General features: G+C 41.5%; 2 protein-coding genes across 4 annotated transcripts in view; one reads left to right on the forward strand and one right to left on the reverse strand.

Moving 5' to 3' along the window:
• Uev1A (Ubiquitin-conjugating enzyme variant 1A) overlaps positions 1-15,416 on the forward strand; it is a 50,531-nt gene that overhangs the window by 6,055 nt on the left and 29,060 nt on the right. For 2 of the 3 annotated variants that reach the window (XM_065443119.1, XM_065443120.2), the window contains exon 2: positions 10,363-10,514. In XM_065443119.1, the coding sequence (XP_065299191.1) occupies positions 10,363-10,514 (152 nt within the window). Of the gene's footprint in view, positions 1-8,645; positions 8,753-10,362; positions 10,515-15,416 lie in introns of all 3 variants that reach the window. The other variant, XM_065443118.2, reaches the window with a different exon arrangement.
• Positions 5,717-15,416, reverse strand: part of LOC135911026 (uncharacterized) — a 79,943-nt gene continuing 70,243 nt past the window's right edge. Inside the window, exon 7 of the mRNA XM_070527002.1 lies at positions 5,717-7,244. Coding sequence (XP_070383103.1) covers positions 7,221-7,244 — 24 coding nt within the window. The 3' untranslated portion in view covers positions 5,717-7,220. The remainder of the gene's footprint in view (positions 7,245-15,416) is intronic.

The following is a 15,416-nucleotide window of genomic DNA, read 5'->3' on the forward strand; positions in this document are numbered from 1 at the left end:
GTTAGTGCCGTGAACACAGTGAGCTTTGTCGAGAGACAAACTTTGTGTCATTCAAAATAAATCCAGGAGCAGCCTAAAACCGAACCATCCTTGATTAGGTTACTGCAGGCTGCCATGAAAAAAATAATTCCTCTACAAACCTCGCATAGTAAGTATTCTGTGTGTGCAGCTTTTTCTACCACTGATGTTAAATCTGTCTAATCCAAAGAGATTAGAGAGTGGGAAAGTATAGCTGGCTAAGTTGGTTTAAAAGCGGGCATTTTCAGGCAGGGCACATGCTAGTTGCAGTAATCCTAATTCCGAATTGCATGAAAAAAAGTGCAGTAGTGCTAAAGGGGACAATACATTCAGCATCTGCAATTATCAGGTGTTTTTTGGTATGTTATAATCTATGAAAATTTGCTAGTTACATCTTGGTGACCTAAAAGTGCTTGTTGGATTTGTGAAATGAAAGCCAGCCAGGGTTGTAGCCATCACAATTTCTCAGTGGCTTAGATACCACCACCTGTTATCCATTCTCAAATGGAATTTTTGTTTTGTGTAAAGCTTGCGAAATGTCAAAGTAGCAGAACATCCACAACCTGCAACTCGCACAATTCAGACATGAAATGGAAGGAAGCTGGAACACCGCAACTAGTGACAATCTTTTAATGAGCACCGTGTAGTGAAAGAATCAGTTATACAAGAAATTGTGCAGAGTATTCTTGTCTGCCAGCATACCACTTGTGCCAATTAACAAGTGCCTTCATATCTTAGAAGATTGCACCAAGCAGTATTTGCTGGATGGGTCAGCTCTCCAAGAAAAGTCTGTGAGGGAGCGCTACAATTGAATGACTGTTAATGAAAATTAACCCTTTAAGTGCCAGTAAAACTTCCAAGTATTTAGAATATGAGATTTCTTTTTTATTTCCTGATCTTGACAGCAAATTTTTTGCAGATGGAGGTATTCAATTCACAACTTGTGTATGAAAATACGAAATAACAAGAACCCTGTACATTGACTAGAAAAGTCAAAGTGATAGCGGTTCAGCTCTGGCGCAACTGCTTGATGCTACAAATACATCTTAGAGCAAGCATTTGTTGAGAAAGACTTGCGAAAAGTTGAGAGTTCCCTAATAGTGGCTCTGGAGGTTTAGAATGTTGCTTTCGTATGATAGATTTCAAAACACAGTACGAAGCAAAGTCCTACACTACACTCCTTACACCAGAAGCATGGAACCTTGTGGACTTTGTTGCCAGTGTTGTTTCAACCTTTGCAACAGACAGCTTGCTGCACATTAGGCATTCTTTGCCTGCTGTAGATGGGATAATGTCCACATAGTGGCATGCCGTGAGACAAGTAAGCCCTGCTTTCAGAGAATGTGCACACATGAGGGGGCAGCAACATGCAAGTGGCAGCCGACATTTTTAAGATCTCTGCTGGACAAACGAAGTCTTTAGGGAACCCACCAGAACATCAGAAGAGATTAGGTGATCCAGGCCCATTGCTGGAACTTGGGAAGAGCGCCCAAATGTCTGAATGAGAGTGACACTTTCTCTGCACTTTTTTACAAAAGATGGCACCTGAGTAAGACTTGTCCCTGGCACTCTAAGGGTTAAAAGGAAATCGCAAACAACTGAGTGATATAATTTGAAGTAACTTTTTAAGGCTGCATAACAATAAGGACTGAGTCAAAAGGAATTTGCCACTTTCTTTAGCATAGTGTTTTTTGTTCAACACAGCTGCAGTAATTCTAGAGCAGTGGAGGAATGCCATGGGTTAATAAATGTTGAAGGTAATGCTTCAGCCAGGAATGTACTCGTACTTTCAGCACTTACAAGTGCAGAACTTCAGAGGACTGAGAGCTACTCAAAGAGGCCCACGCAAATTAAAATCGCTTGTTGCCAGTTCCTCTGATTGCATGGTGCAGAATGCCCTCAACATATGAACCCTTGATTTTTTTGTATATATGTGCATTATGAGACCGTGAATTCTGATGCCGCTGTCTACAGCAGTGGTGAGCAAATTACAACATTTTGACTATATTGTGGGCCTCAGGTTGTACTGGAGGAGGTCACAATATGACTTGATGTTTGGCACCCTGTGCAAGTAATGTCTTTTACCCATTGTGGCCCCAGAATATTGTGAGCATGACCTAGGCATATATAGGAGCTTTTTTTAATTGCTTTGGTTATTGTGGCAAAGCAATTGAGCCTCTGCCCTTTGCTTGTCTTGTCTGCTTGGGCTCTGGCTGGGCATAGTGGGTTCAGCACTTATTGTCAATGGCAATGCACCAGGGAAAGCGGTCTTCCTCTGCCTGCTGTGCAATGTCATAAAAGTATCTTGTGGACATCTGCCCACTGCTCTCTTATAGACAGCATATATTTTGTTGACCACTTGAGTTCTGAGACAATGCCTTTAGCAATATGGTGCATCAAGCAATGTGTAATGTTTGATTACGCGGCCTGTGCTGCCACATCAGTTTCTGTACACAAGCCATTACACTTCTTATATTAAAGGGTCCTTGCGTAGATTGTTAACCTTACAAGAGAACTTTTTTTTGTGTGTGAAATCTCACTCCCACAAGGTCAATTTCTTTATTGCATACTTAAAATCTTCAGAGTGACTTACTTTAAGATAATGAGCAAACGAGAACAAGGTAAAAGTGGGAGCCAACGTTTTGACAAGCGACATCTTTTTTTTTAAAGGCAACATATATACAATGTCACCTTGAAAAAAAAAAGACAAATTTATTTACAACATACTGCGGTCGAAAGCAGGGGTGCGTAACAAAAGCAGTTGACAAAAGAAATTAAGAAAACAAAAAAGTGAAATGGTAGAAGACAGTATAATACATAATTATAATCAAAAGTCGGCAGGATAGAGCAAAAGTGAAAAGCACAGCCAAACAGATACACAATATGGAAAAAAAACTGTTTGTACCGTGTGGTCTAAAACAGGTACACAGTACTCAGTCACGATTATCGCCATCACAAAATGCTTCGAACGGTAACGCATTCCATTCTTTTATGGTCCGAGGAAAAAAAAGAATACATGAAAAAATTCTTGCGCGCAAAGTAAGGTTCAAGAGTATGAGCATGTGTATGTCTAGTTTGCCTACAAATTCGGTGTGTTAAGTAAGTTTCAGGTTTAATGTTAAATTTACCAAAATATAGTGAGTGGAGAAATTTCAGCCTAGCAATTGGTCTTCGGTGTTGTAAAACAGGGATGTTATTACTAGCCATGAGCGTTGATGGCGAGTCATTTCTCTGGTAAGCATTAAATATAAAATGGACCACTTTTCATTGCACCATCTCAAGTTTCCTACATTGGCTTTCGCTTTTACCTTGTTTTCACCTCCAGCCTACCCCGTGTTCTTCCCTTACTTCAACGTAAGAACTCGTAAATATTTGTTGAGTTGACAAAGCAAAAAAAATTTTTTTTTCTGTTTACATAGTTTATTTTTCAGTGTATGGATACACTGTAATAAGTATTTCTTTTAGAACAATGTAAGATTCCCCCAAATTATCTTCAATATAGCCTTGAAATAACCAGCATGCACAGCAATGATGAAAGTCAGGCGAGTGCCTGTAAGCAAACTCGGTGGTTGGGCATCTGTTGGGAAAACCAAGCAAGTTAGAGACTTAAACATTTTTCGAGTCGATACACGAAGTACAATTAGTCCTCGAAAATCAATGCCTATGCAGTGTTATTGTCTGTAATTGCACGTCTGTGGGAGAAGCATGCGAGGGATCATCTCATGATGATATTTTGAGAGATCAGAATGTGATAGACATCAGTTCTCATGGCACTCATAACCAGAAACTGTATATCCGACAACAGTGTATCTAAAGTGTACGACCTGCTTCGGTAGCCCAGTGGCTATGGTGTTGCGCTGCTGAGCTTGAAGTTGTGGGTTCAATCCCGCTTGCGGCAGCCGCATTACGAGGGAGGCAAAAAGCAAAAATGCGGAGGTACTTAGATTTAGGAGCATGTAAAGAACCCCAGGTGGTTTAAATTAAGCAAGAGTTCCCTGCTACGGCATTCCTCGTAATCAGATTGTGGTTTTGGAATGTAGGACCCCAGAATTTAATTCTTAAAGCCTGCAAGCATGGGTGTGAGCATGCGGCATTAAACAAGACAAAGTGTTAATACTTCTAGTTGACTGTTGCTGTAGCCACCAAAGTGCTACTGGAAGATCAGTTCAGGTTGGAGCAAATAGATGGTAGCACAAAAGTAACTTTTTTTTTTTAAACTCATGGGAGGTAAAAGTAAAAGCAACTCTGGGGTGATCCTAGGTGGTGCTTTGTTCCAAAAAGGCTTATTCTTTCAAATGTGCAGTTGCCATAATAGATATACAGTAGTGGCCCTTCAAAGGTTAAGGGGCCACATGGGGCCAATAATTGAGGTTTTTAGTCAAAAAACGAGTTTTCAGGTTAAAGCAATTTCAGGTTCCTTTACTATTCTCAAGATAGCATTCTTTCACAAGCCGGTGGCTCCGTACAAATGAAAATGCCCGATTTGCTGCACCCTCGCCGTGCTTGCGGACTTTCTGCAGTTCAATCGGACGCAGCTTCAGGGGGTGCTTGATAAGAATCACGCTCAATGTGAAATCAGTGACAGTCCTTTTTCTCTTTTTTTTTTAATAGCTGCTGCAACTTTTCCATGTGACTTCACCCAGAGCCCATTACGTGCCATTTCTCTTAGCGCTCATTTCACTTGAACTGAAGCTCTGCTTTTGGAGGCCTTCTTTGGCTTTCCTATGCGCTGGTTGTGTGATTGCTCCACAATTTCTTCCAGGCAGTGCTTGTCGGAGGCAAAAGCCAGGGCACTTGGCAGCATAAAAGTGGCTCAGAAAATAGATAGCTTGCAGCTACTGCCACAGAACAAAACTGAATTTAAGAGCCAATGTACGCTGCAGGAGAATTTTAGTTATGATAGATGCAATTTGAATAAGATGACACACTTCAGAACTTTTAGAACCGTTTTTCTCAGTTTGCGTTTTTGCATAAAGTTCATGTTTACAAAAAATATTGTGCTTGTATAAGGAAAGGAAGACATATTGATAAGGTGCTTACTGGGGTATAATGTTGTGCAGAATGCAACTGTGGACTCAAATTTTTAGATTCCACAATAGACAGCTTTAGTTTAGCATATGCTATGCCATTGCGTACACTATAAAATAGCGGGTTGTCACTGTGTATGTGCAAAACGTTTAACGACCCATAGCGTATAGCGTACGCGCGCTGTTTCTCAGATTTAGCGTTGCCATCTTTGCGTGGTTTATGTAGTTTGTGTAAAACATGGCAGCGGTCCCGGCTGCTCGCTTCAAATTTAATTTGTTGTTGCTTTTGTAAAATTCACTTCATTCGTAGCAAATGACTGTAAATGGCTTTCGCTTAGTCTCAGGTCGCTTTGACGATAGATGATTATGGATAACCTTGTGGAGATTTCAAGATCGCTTCTCATTTCGAATGAATCAAAGCCCAACGAGAGAAACATTTGAGATGTCAGCGCCACCTATCTGTGAAGTCTGGAGATAGCTGTGACGACAGCATATGGTCTCTGAGATAGGAAGATCTTGCAGGGCAACTAAAATTGTAATAAACATGTGCTGCTTAGCGTATGCTGTACTGTAGAGTATAGCCTACACTATAGTTGCGTACGCTATACTATAACTGTCTAGTTCCTTTACATGAAAATTGAAACTTTTCGCCGCAAGGTGGAAGTTCAGTTCCTTGTGGAGCCGATTATGCAATTCTTTTTTTCTGTAAAAACTGCAGAACTTTAACAAGACAGCTGCACAGTGGAATAGTTTGGGCCATTATAATAATATAAAATGCACAAGAATTAAAAAATTTGTCATTTTAGGATGATAGTTTTTGAGGCCAACCATAGTCACTTCAACATTTGAAAATTACTAACTCTTTCAAACATTATTCTAGAATAATAAAGTTTGGCACTTAACCTTATAATATTGTCCTGAACACATCTTCCACTTTTTATCAAAATCAAGTTAGTGGTAACTTTTGCAGGCCGTGTCCCCCCTTAACTCTTTCGTTGCCATGCCTATTCAAATCGATCACTGGTGAACAATGCTTTAGATCGCCAATTTCGACTCATTGGAACCGTTTTTTATCTATATAAGGTCATCCAGTAGTTAGTACAGGCACTGCACTTTCAGAATCAGTTTAAATTTTCGCACTCCGGCGAGTAGTGATTTTTGACGGACCTTTTTGTGAACTAATGTGCGTATGCTGTAGCGAAAAGAGGCATGGCTGTCACCTTCTGCCGTGCTCGAGAAAAAAAGCATGCCGCTCTTAATTACGCTGCACTAGCATCAAAATTTTGTGATCAAGTGACTCCCAGCATGCCACGAATTAAACTATATCACTGGCTTGGCCGTCCAACAGCGCTGAGCAGTGATAATTAACTGAAAATGACACCACCTGTTCACTAATGAGCTTTGGTTTGGAGTCCGAGTCGTTTTATTCCACTGAAGTGTATTTCTGAAGGTCTGCCGCATGTCCAACATGTAGATCTGGCTTTGGCAACCAGTTTCCAAGAGTTTCGGTAATGCTTCTGTCGTAAAATCGGGGCAAACGGCGCTGCCGGTGTCACTGCCCAGTTATCGAAAGTCGCTCCCATGGTGTCGTCCCGCATGGCTATGTCGCGAGAAAAGTGTCCAGCTCGAAACTATGCTGCATCTGCGCTTGAATTTAGTGATGAGGGTTCGAGTTATGATGCCGAAGATGACGGTAAAGCAGATTCAAGCTCTGACGGCGACAATGTTTTGAGTCAGCATGGGACATCTGCAGCTATTCACCGGTGAGTTTCCTTTATGGCCTTGAGCGGTCTCCTTCCTTGTGCACGCTTATCTGTCGATTTTTTTTCATGACCTGAAAGCTCTAGTGATTATCTTCAGGGTGCATATTTCACTTGGTTGTGATGTGCTGCCATCGGCAGCAAAGAAACTTCCGTTCACTCCAAGAAGGTCACCCGTAGGACATCTTGGCCCAGCACTACGGATCAGCGCAAGACAGTTTACACCGGCGTGGGATTTCTTTCTACTGTTCTCTGCAGAGGTGATAAAGACAGTGTGCAAAAATGCAGACAGATATGCTTCGATGCATAATCTTGTAGTTGCCCAGCTATGCTGAAAGCGATCAGTCCTGGAAGAGGTGCATGACTCTAGATGAACTGGTGAAGTACTTTCCTTGGACTTCTCACTGGACCATCCTCAGAAGATGCCAAGAAGGCGGAACTGTAAAATGTGTTAAGAGGACCACAAAGTTGAACAAAAACCATGCGTTTTGTGGGGAAATTGTGAAGTGCACCTATGATTCACAAAAACGAGGAACTGCTTCAGCGCATGGCATGAGCGAAGAACTGGTCTTAGTTTCCTTTTTGTATCGGAAGAATGGTGGTGTACTGAGCTTTTATTTTTTCAGACACTATTCCTGGGTTATTTATCTTTGAAATGTATATTCTGAATTTTCATTTATATTAATATTTTTGTAGATATAATTTTTATTGTTTTTATCAACTGGCAGCAAAAATGTCGCTTTCTATTTTATTGAATAACTTTTTCTGTTTGGCAACGTATGTTTTTCGAAAGAGCATTTCATTATGCACAATATGCTATGCTACAGTGTGTGCTGGAATGCTATTTGTAGTGGTAATTTTTTTCCGAGACCTATAAAAAACTTCTTTCTCGCGGTAATGAAAGAGTTAAGGACCTTCACTTTTGTGGTACGATTGATGATTATGATTGAAAGGCTATCAGTGAAAGTGTGTATACTTGCAGTGGCTTTTTGGTAAAGTGAAAAAATTTTATACAGAATTTTTAGATCTGTGAGCTTACTTGATTACAAGGATACAGATGCTGGCAACGCTGATATCAAGTGCCTAAAATTGAACTTGAAATGAGCGAAGCTTTGGCAGCAGAAAAGGTGAGCTTTTTAACTATGTGATTAGAAGCATTTATGCCTACAAATTATGACAGCTTCTGCAAAACTTATTCGATTTACTGACTTTTGAGCGCGCCGTACATCAGCGCTGTTAAAGAGAGGCATTCTGAGGAAACCAACAGCACGTGGATGTAAACAGCACATTCTCAAGGATTCGAAAGTGTTAAGGTATAAGGAGCACATATGAAATGTATGAGCTAAAGTTGCATATAAGCAATAATGGGTGCAAAGTTGCATGTAGTGGGTCATGCTACGAGTGGCACTTTTCAACCAAGACAATGTAGTTAAACATGGATTAGAGGTGTAAAAGCCTCAGTGGTAGTGTAGAAATAACTTGCAGAGTGTGCTTAGCAGTGGTACATATATATATATATATATATATATTCCTCTGACGTAATGTGGGTGACATGTTATTTGCTCGTGATGTTTAACCGGTGTGTGTCATCAAATTTTTTTCAACTTTCTATGTCAAATTGAATATGTAATTTTTTATTTAAGGAATGATACTTTTTCTATCATTTTGTGATGATTTTCCCGTTGGCACCACACTCTTGGGGCACAATATGGATTGTAGACGTTCCCTTTAAGCATAACGAGGTGAACACGGCGCCTGTATCTGGAGTTAGGCGCGTCAGTCATTTGACTCTCCACTATAGAACTCGTGTTGTTAGTAAGGCTGTTTAACTGACATACAGGCACTGCCATACTGCTTCAACATCCTGCAGCACATATTTGTGGGATTTTCACTCTATGAACCCAAAAGCCAGGCCAAGAGATTCCTTTCCCTGGTGCACACTTCCAAGTGAGTGGCCAAATTCAGAGTGCTGTGGTCATGTCACTTTTACCATCAGGATGCCAGGCATGTGTGCACGCATCTGTTTAGTGAAGGGCCAGGTATTGTTTGAAAAATAGCATTCATCACTGAATTTTACACTTGATTGTTGGTGAAACCACAAAATCCAGCAGCCGGCATGTAATGAACAACTTGATGGTTGCCAGAGAAAAACTTCATGGCTCAAGGAGCAAAATGCGATTCTCTGCCTATGGGATAACACATATAGTATTGTTGAAACACAACAAATTATTATTTCAACACCAAAATTATAATATTTACCAACATTTATGTATAAATGTATTCAGAACAGTAGCTTCATATTTTAAGTATGCATGATTGTGTAGGTACTTACACGTTATGCCTAGTCACAAAGACAGCAATTTGGCATCATTTACTGTTCTTTGTTAAAATGAGAATGACATCTGCTCAAAGAAGTGCTGTGTTGCACTAGCCTATATGACTGGTGAACTCCTGCATAAATTTTATTTCGTTATGGGCAAGCTTAGTTTTTCTGATACTTGTGGTGTTTTGTTGTTCACTGCTACATGTTCTGCTCATGGACATCAATCCTGTTGCTTAGGCTCTGTTCGATCCAGTTATGTTTTCAACTGGTTGATCTGGAGTGGATTCGCACTTTCGACTGGTTGTTTCGGATCGACTCACCCTGTGCCGGATCACTCTCATATACTCTGCCGCGGAGGCACGGATTCAGGTGGAAATTTGATGAGAAGCATGCATCACTTTAGCTCATTGTGGGACATTGACTTTGGTCGTCATACAAACATACAGAACGGAAGTATGTTTCTGTGATGTATCTGCAAAAACTTTCCGGATGATCCACTGTGAAACATTTTTGCTCTCCACTGACAGATTCACATTGGTGAAATCTGAGCACTCGCCTCAGGATTTAGGCGGCTGCTCTAGATCGACCAGTGAAAATAATATAACATTTGTTGAGGCATGGCCAGCAGTAAATGAAGTGCCTCATGCATCAGGTACCCACTTTACATCCATAGCATCACTATATGTAGGTGCACCTGCACAGTACACATGATACACACACATGCAGAAAATGATGTGATGCATATTTTTTGCGCATTGTGTTTTTGCATCACCATGCTCCTCACTGTTGCTTTGTATTGCAGTAGTTAGTGGTTGATATAACTGAGAGGTGGATGAGTCATCATAGAGGTGGGTAGTGAGCTGGACTAGTAGGCAATAAGCTTGCCGCCTCCCATCGTGGGGAGAGTCGTGGTGTTTCTCCAAGAATATGCTGGCGTGCTAAGCTTGATACTTGTAAGGTGGCTTCTGTAAAAAACACAGTCTTGACCGTAGTAAATGTAACTTATCACAATAAATGTTAGGTTACGTCAACTAGTCCTGCTTGAATTATTACGACCAGCATGTAGCGCAACACCAAATGATAAAAAAGACGAGGACAGCGCCAGTCTTCGTCGTCTTGTGTGTTTTGTATCATGCTTTGTGGTGGTCATAATAATGCAGAAGCAACTTGCCCAAAGCCATTTAATGAATTGTGCTTGGAACTGGCTTGCTTGATGTTGGCCCTTGCTTTACAGGCGGAGTGGTGGTTCCACGCAACTTCCGACTGCTAGAAGAATTGGAGCAAGGCCAGAAAGGTGTTAGTGATGGCACCATCAGCTGGGGCCTTGAGGATGATTGCGACATGACACTGACTCACTGGACTGGCATGATCATTGGCCCGCCGAGGGTGAGGATTTTTTTTTTTTTTTTTGCCGATGCTACAAACTGTCATTTATCCTTTTGAAGGTAGATTGTTTTTCACAAATTGCAACTTCCCATGGTAGATTTTTTATGCAGATTTAAAATCTTAAGTACGACTTATGTCAAGAAACTATTTAAACATTTTAATGTGACATTAAAGTAAAAAGAAATGTGGACTGTATAACATGGTTTATTCGTTACTATATGGACACCTTGTAATAAGTATTTAAAAAAAGTTGACATAAAAAGAAAATTGACTTAACTAAATTTTATATTGGAGAATTTTTTCAAACAGCCAAGCAAGCATGGCTATAGCAACAATGAGACGTGAATCTGAGCGCCCAGCAGTAAACCCAGTGGTTGTATGCTTTTCAGAAAAACCAACTGAGTGACAAAATGTTAGTGTGAGACCATTAAATGAGATAACATGAGCTCTCGGGATTCTCAAGAAAGGAAACATGGTGGTATCATTTGTGAGCCCCTGCTTGTAAAGAAAATAATTGCATGCCTTTGAAAAAAAGATGCAGGTGAGCAGCTTGCTGTAACACTCTAACCCTTTTGGCCCCAGTGGTGTCATTTGATGACATTACAGAAAACTTTGCACATAATTAATGAAATGAAGTAAATAAAAAAAATTAAGCTTTCAATACGAAGCCAGCACTGTCTTGAGGCAATTGCCTGAAGTTTAGGTCAAATAGGCAAGGACAAGTATTGTTCGGCAGAAAAAATAAAACTAAGAAAATGAATAGTAGCAGCAACACCATTCATTTCACTTTAGGACGTCGCAAATGCCAAGCAACCTTGGCATGTGAGTTGATAATTTTATTGTATGATAATATGTTGAATGCTCAAGAAAATAAAAAAGCAAAGTGCTTTTCGAAGCTCATATAATAATTTTGCAGTGTATGAATTTGACACCACCTGGGCTCAGTGGTGGTAAATTGGTTTTGGGAATAGTCACTTTGTTTTCTTCCATATCTTTCCCAAACTGTTTTCTACAGGCATAGTGCACGCTTTTGTTGTTTCTTGTTCGTTCGTGACTGTTTCTAGCTGAAGGTATGATATAACCGCATAGGACATTCAGGGTGCATGTAGATTATTCATCATCACCCGCCGTGGTTGCTCAGTGTCGATGGTGTTAGGCTGCTGAGCATGAGGTCGCGGGATCGAATCCCGGCCACGGCGGCCGCATTTCGATGGGGGCGAAATGCGAAAACACCCGTGTACTTAGATTTAGGTGCACGTTAAAGAACCCCAGGTGGTCGAAATTTCCGGAGTCCTCCACTACGGCGTGCCTCATAATCAGAAAGTGGTTTTGGCACGTAAAACCCATAATTTAGATTATTCATCAATAAAAACAAAGACGACTCATTGAACTTGTGTGCATAACCTGTTCATTAGATGAAGAAGCTGAAGGTAGCTTTGAGGATCTTGGCCAACAAATATCGAGCACTCAGCACGCACTACGACTTAGAACGAGAGGTCTTGGCACCTGTAGTAAGCTCATTTTTATTTGGTACAATTTATTTTGAGTTTGGTGCTTTGGAGTTTGGATGTTTGTATGAGTATTACAACAACCAACATAATGTTTGATGGAAATAAAATCCAACTTTTTCAGCCCCTGCAGCATAAAATATAAGAATGCTGTACGTTTTGCAAAGAATATGTCACTTACTCATTCACAACCTTTGAGCCCTTGTGGACACCCTATTGGACACCCTATCCGTAACTTTGCTAAAAATCGTAAAATACAAATTTCTCTTTTTGTGTCATGCTTGTAAAAGCTTTTTGTAGACCAAATATGTAAAGGAAAAAAGAATTTCTGATCGAAAAAGTTCATTAACAAATTAGAAACGAGATAGAAATGAGTTTTGGCAACAGCATAACCAGAGGTGGCCCATGCAGCAATGTCAAATCTAAAGTGTGCGCACGGCCGTGAGCATGCAGTAATTAACGAAGGCAAAGCACATATGCTCCTAGGCCACCATAGTGCTAGACACCATAGTGCAAAGCGAGAACCAGTTCTGGCAGGAGCTATGATGTGGCAGCAGAATAAATATTGTAGAACTCGGGATTGGCAGCAGTATTTTTGGGGTGATACTAGGCAGTGTTAATGAGAAAAAGGTGTGTTCTTTCAAACGTGCATTCACAGCTCTACGTGTACAGCGGGGACTGTTTCGGTCTTGTTTCTACTGATGTACAGTGGTTGGTGACCTACAAAGGGTTAAATGTGACCTAAGTGGTGACTAGTGAAGTGAGCCAGTTAAGGTATGATATTCCCAGTTTTAGGAAAAGGTTGTCATATGAACCTAGATCCATCTGCCCGCAAGGACGTCTGCGTCAGCAGGCGTTTCGTGTGTTGTACCCAAGCACATGAGGGTTGGACCCTCCCGCCTGTAGCCGTGCGCAGCTTAGCGGTGTCTGGGGAAAGCGGGATTTTAGGAGTTGAGCCAATGCCGGGTGTTCAGACATTTAAGGCCCGCCGGCAGAGGCAACACATCTCTGTGGCCTCTGCTTCACATAGACAGCACCTCCAGACTGACCCACCTGGAGGAAACCGGCAGTCGCTTTTTTCTGTCTCTCTCTCCTCGAATCTTAGTCTCTCTCTCTCGCCTTTTAGCCTTTCCTGCTTTCTTCTCTCTTCCATTTACTTCCTTTCGCTCTGGCGGCAAGGTTTAACCCTGTGTGGCTATCCTACCTTGTGTACACCATATTTGGTTATAGTAGCGGCATATGACTGGCATCATGCAGACTTGTATGCAAGCTCTGCCACATCCCTTCGTTGGGCTCCGTGCTGGGCGGTCGGCGCTATTGTCAAACAAACATTTTCTTATGGCAATGCAAACTTACGTTGTCTATGATCGGCGTCTGAAAAGATGCTGCACTGAAGCATTGTTCCGCTTCTCCTTTTGGAGCAACGCTCCATTACCGAAGTGCCATGTAGTCCATAGTGAAGACAACGTACCAATAAGAAAGCTCTCTCCATTTCTGTTGGCCATGTGCCTGAAAGACACAATTGGGTCGATATACAAAGCCTCAAAAATGTCAAGTGAGGACCTGCTCCTAAGACTAAATGACAAAGATCAAGCATAAAAGCTCTCGGAACTTACCAGTATTGGCGACGCGACAGTGACAATTTCGGCCCACAGAACACTAAATACAAGCAGAGGTGTGGTGTCTGAGGAGGACTTTCTTGGCTTGAGCGATGAGGAACTGCTACCGGGTTTGCAGGAATCAAACACGACCAAAGTACAAAGAATTGTCATCCGCAAAAATGGCCAAGAAATCCCCACAAAACATGTTACATTCACCTTTGGAAAGAGCGTAATGCTTACCTCTCTGGATGCAGGGTATGTAAAAGTAAATGTTGGACCATACATCCTGAACCCCAGACGATGTTTGAAATGTGAAAGGTTTAGACATGCTTCACATGCATGCCGAGGATAAAAAACCTGTGCTGAATGCAGTTCCTATGATCACCCATGTGATAATTGCACTTCTTCCTCACATTGCGTTGAATGCAAAGGAGACCATCCAGCTTACTCTCAGTCTCGCCCTTGCTGGAAAAAAGAAAAGGAAGTAATTGCACTAACGGTTAAAAAAAAAAAAATTTTCTGAAGCAAAAAAGTGATTGTCATACCTTTCAAGAAGTTATGCTGATCTGACGCATGTCGGGGCAATGTCACAGAAGCCTCAGGAGTCCTCCGAGCCCACGCACAGCGGTTCCGCAGTGACCACTCCCACCCCCGTGGTGGAAGCAGCCAGTGCTGCTCCATCCTTTTCGAAGGGCCTGCAGGCACCAGTCCTGTAGGGCCCTAAAATCAAGTGAACCCCAAGGCCTGAGGTACATGTCTCAATGCCCATCTCTCCATCGTGCCTCAGAGAGAGCGATGGAGCTCGACGCAAAAACCTAGGTGTCGTCGATGTCGAAGGACAAGCACTCTCTCAAGCTTGGAAAGAGGGACACTCTCAATAGCCACATTAAATAAGGAAGTGATAACCTAAAGGCTATCGCTCCTTTGTATTAGCCTTCTTTAGATCTATGTCACCTAACATCTTTCTTATCTCTCTTATTCACTCGTATTGCCATTTTTTACCTTTCAGTTTTAAAATGGCTTTTATTATCCACTGGAATTGCAGAGGACTCTTATGCAATTTAGGTGACATCAAACGCATCTCAAGTAACTTCTCTCCTGTGGTCTTGTGCTTACAGGAAGCAAACCTAGGCGAAAAATTAAAAAATTTTAAAAGGCTTTAGTGTGGTACGGCGTGACTGTACTCAGGCGAACTGGCTTTCAGGTGGTGTAGCCATTGTTCTGCAGGACGAAATCGTAGCTAGAGAAGTTGCCATCAACAGTCACATAGAAGCCGTTGCTGTCACCGTTTTAGCACGCAAAACCATTACTATTTGTTCACTATACATTCCATCGCATTCGCATTTTACTGTAAAAGATCTAGCATTAATTTTAAACCAGCTACCTGAACCTTTCTGATTTTTGCACACAGAATATGTATGGGGCAGCATAACAACCGACACCAGGGGACATACAGTTAGATTAGATTTTATCCTAACAAATGACATATGCCTTTCAAACACTGGTCATGCAACCTACCGCTCCCCAAGCACAGGAGCTATGAGTGTCCTCGGTTTGGCACTATGTACTCCATCGCTGTTCACTGATCCCCACTGTAATGTAATAACTAATCCCTACGGTAGTGACTATATGCCTGCATACAAAAACTAACATCCACGCTACCTATCCTATCTTCTAGAGCACCCCATTTGAAACTTCATCTAGCAAATTGGCCTCTCTTCACTGAAAAAGACAGTGTGTATAAAAGTGATCATAGATGACCTAAGCATAGACAAAGCGAATGAGAAGATTAC

This window comes from Dermacentor albipictus, chromosome 1, assembly GCF_038994185.2.
Source record: "Dermacentor albipictus isolate Rhodes 1998 colony chromosome 1, USDA_Dalb.pri_finalv2, whole genome shotgun sequence".
Taxonomy (NCBI): Eukaryota; Metazoa; Arthropoda; class Arachnida; order Ixodida; family Ixodidae; genus Dermacentor; species Dermacentor albipictus.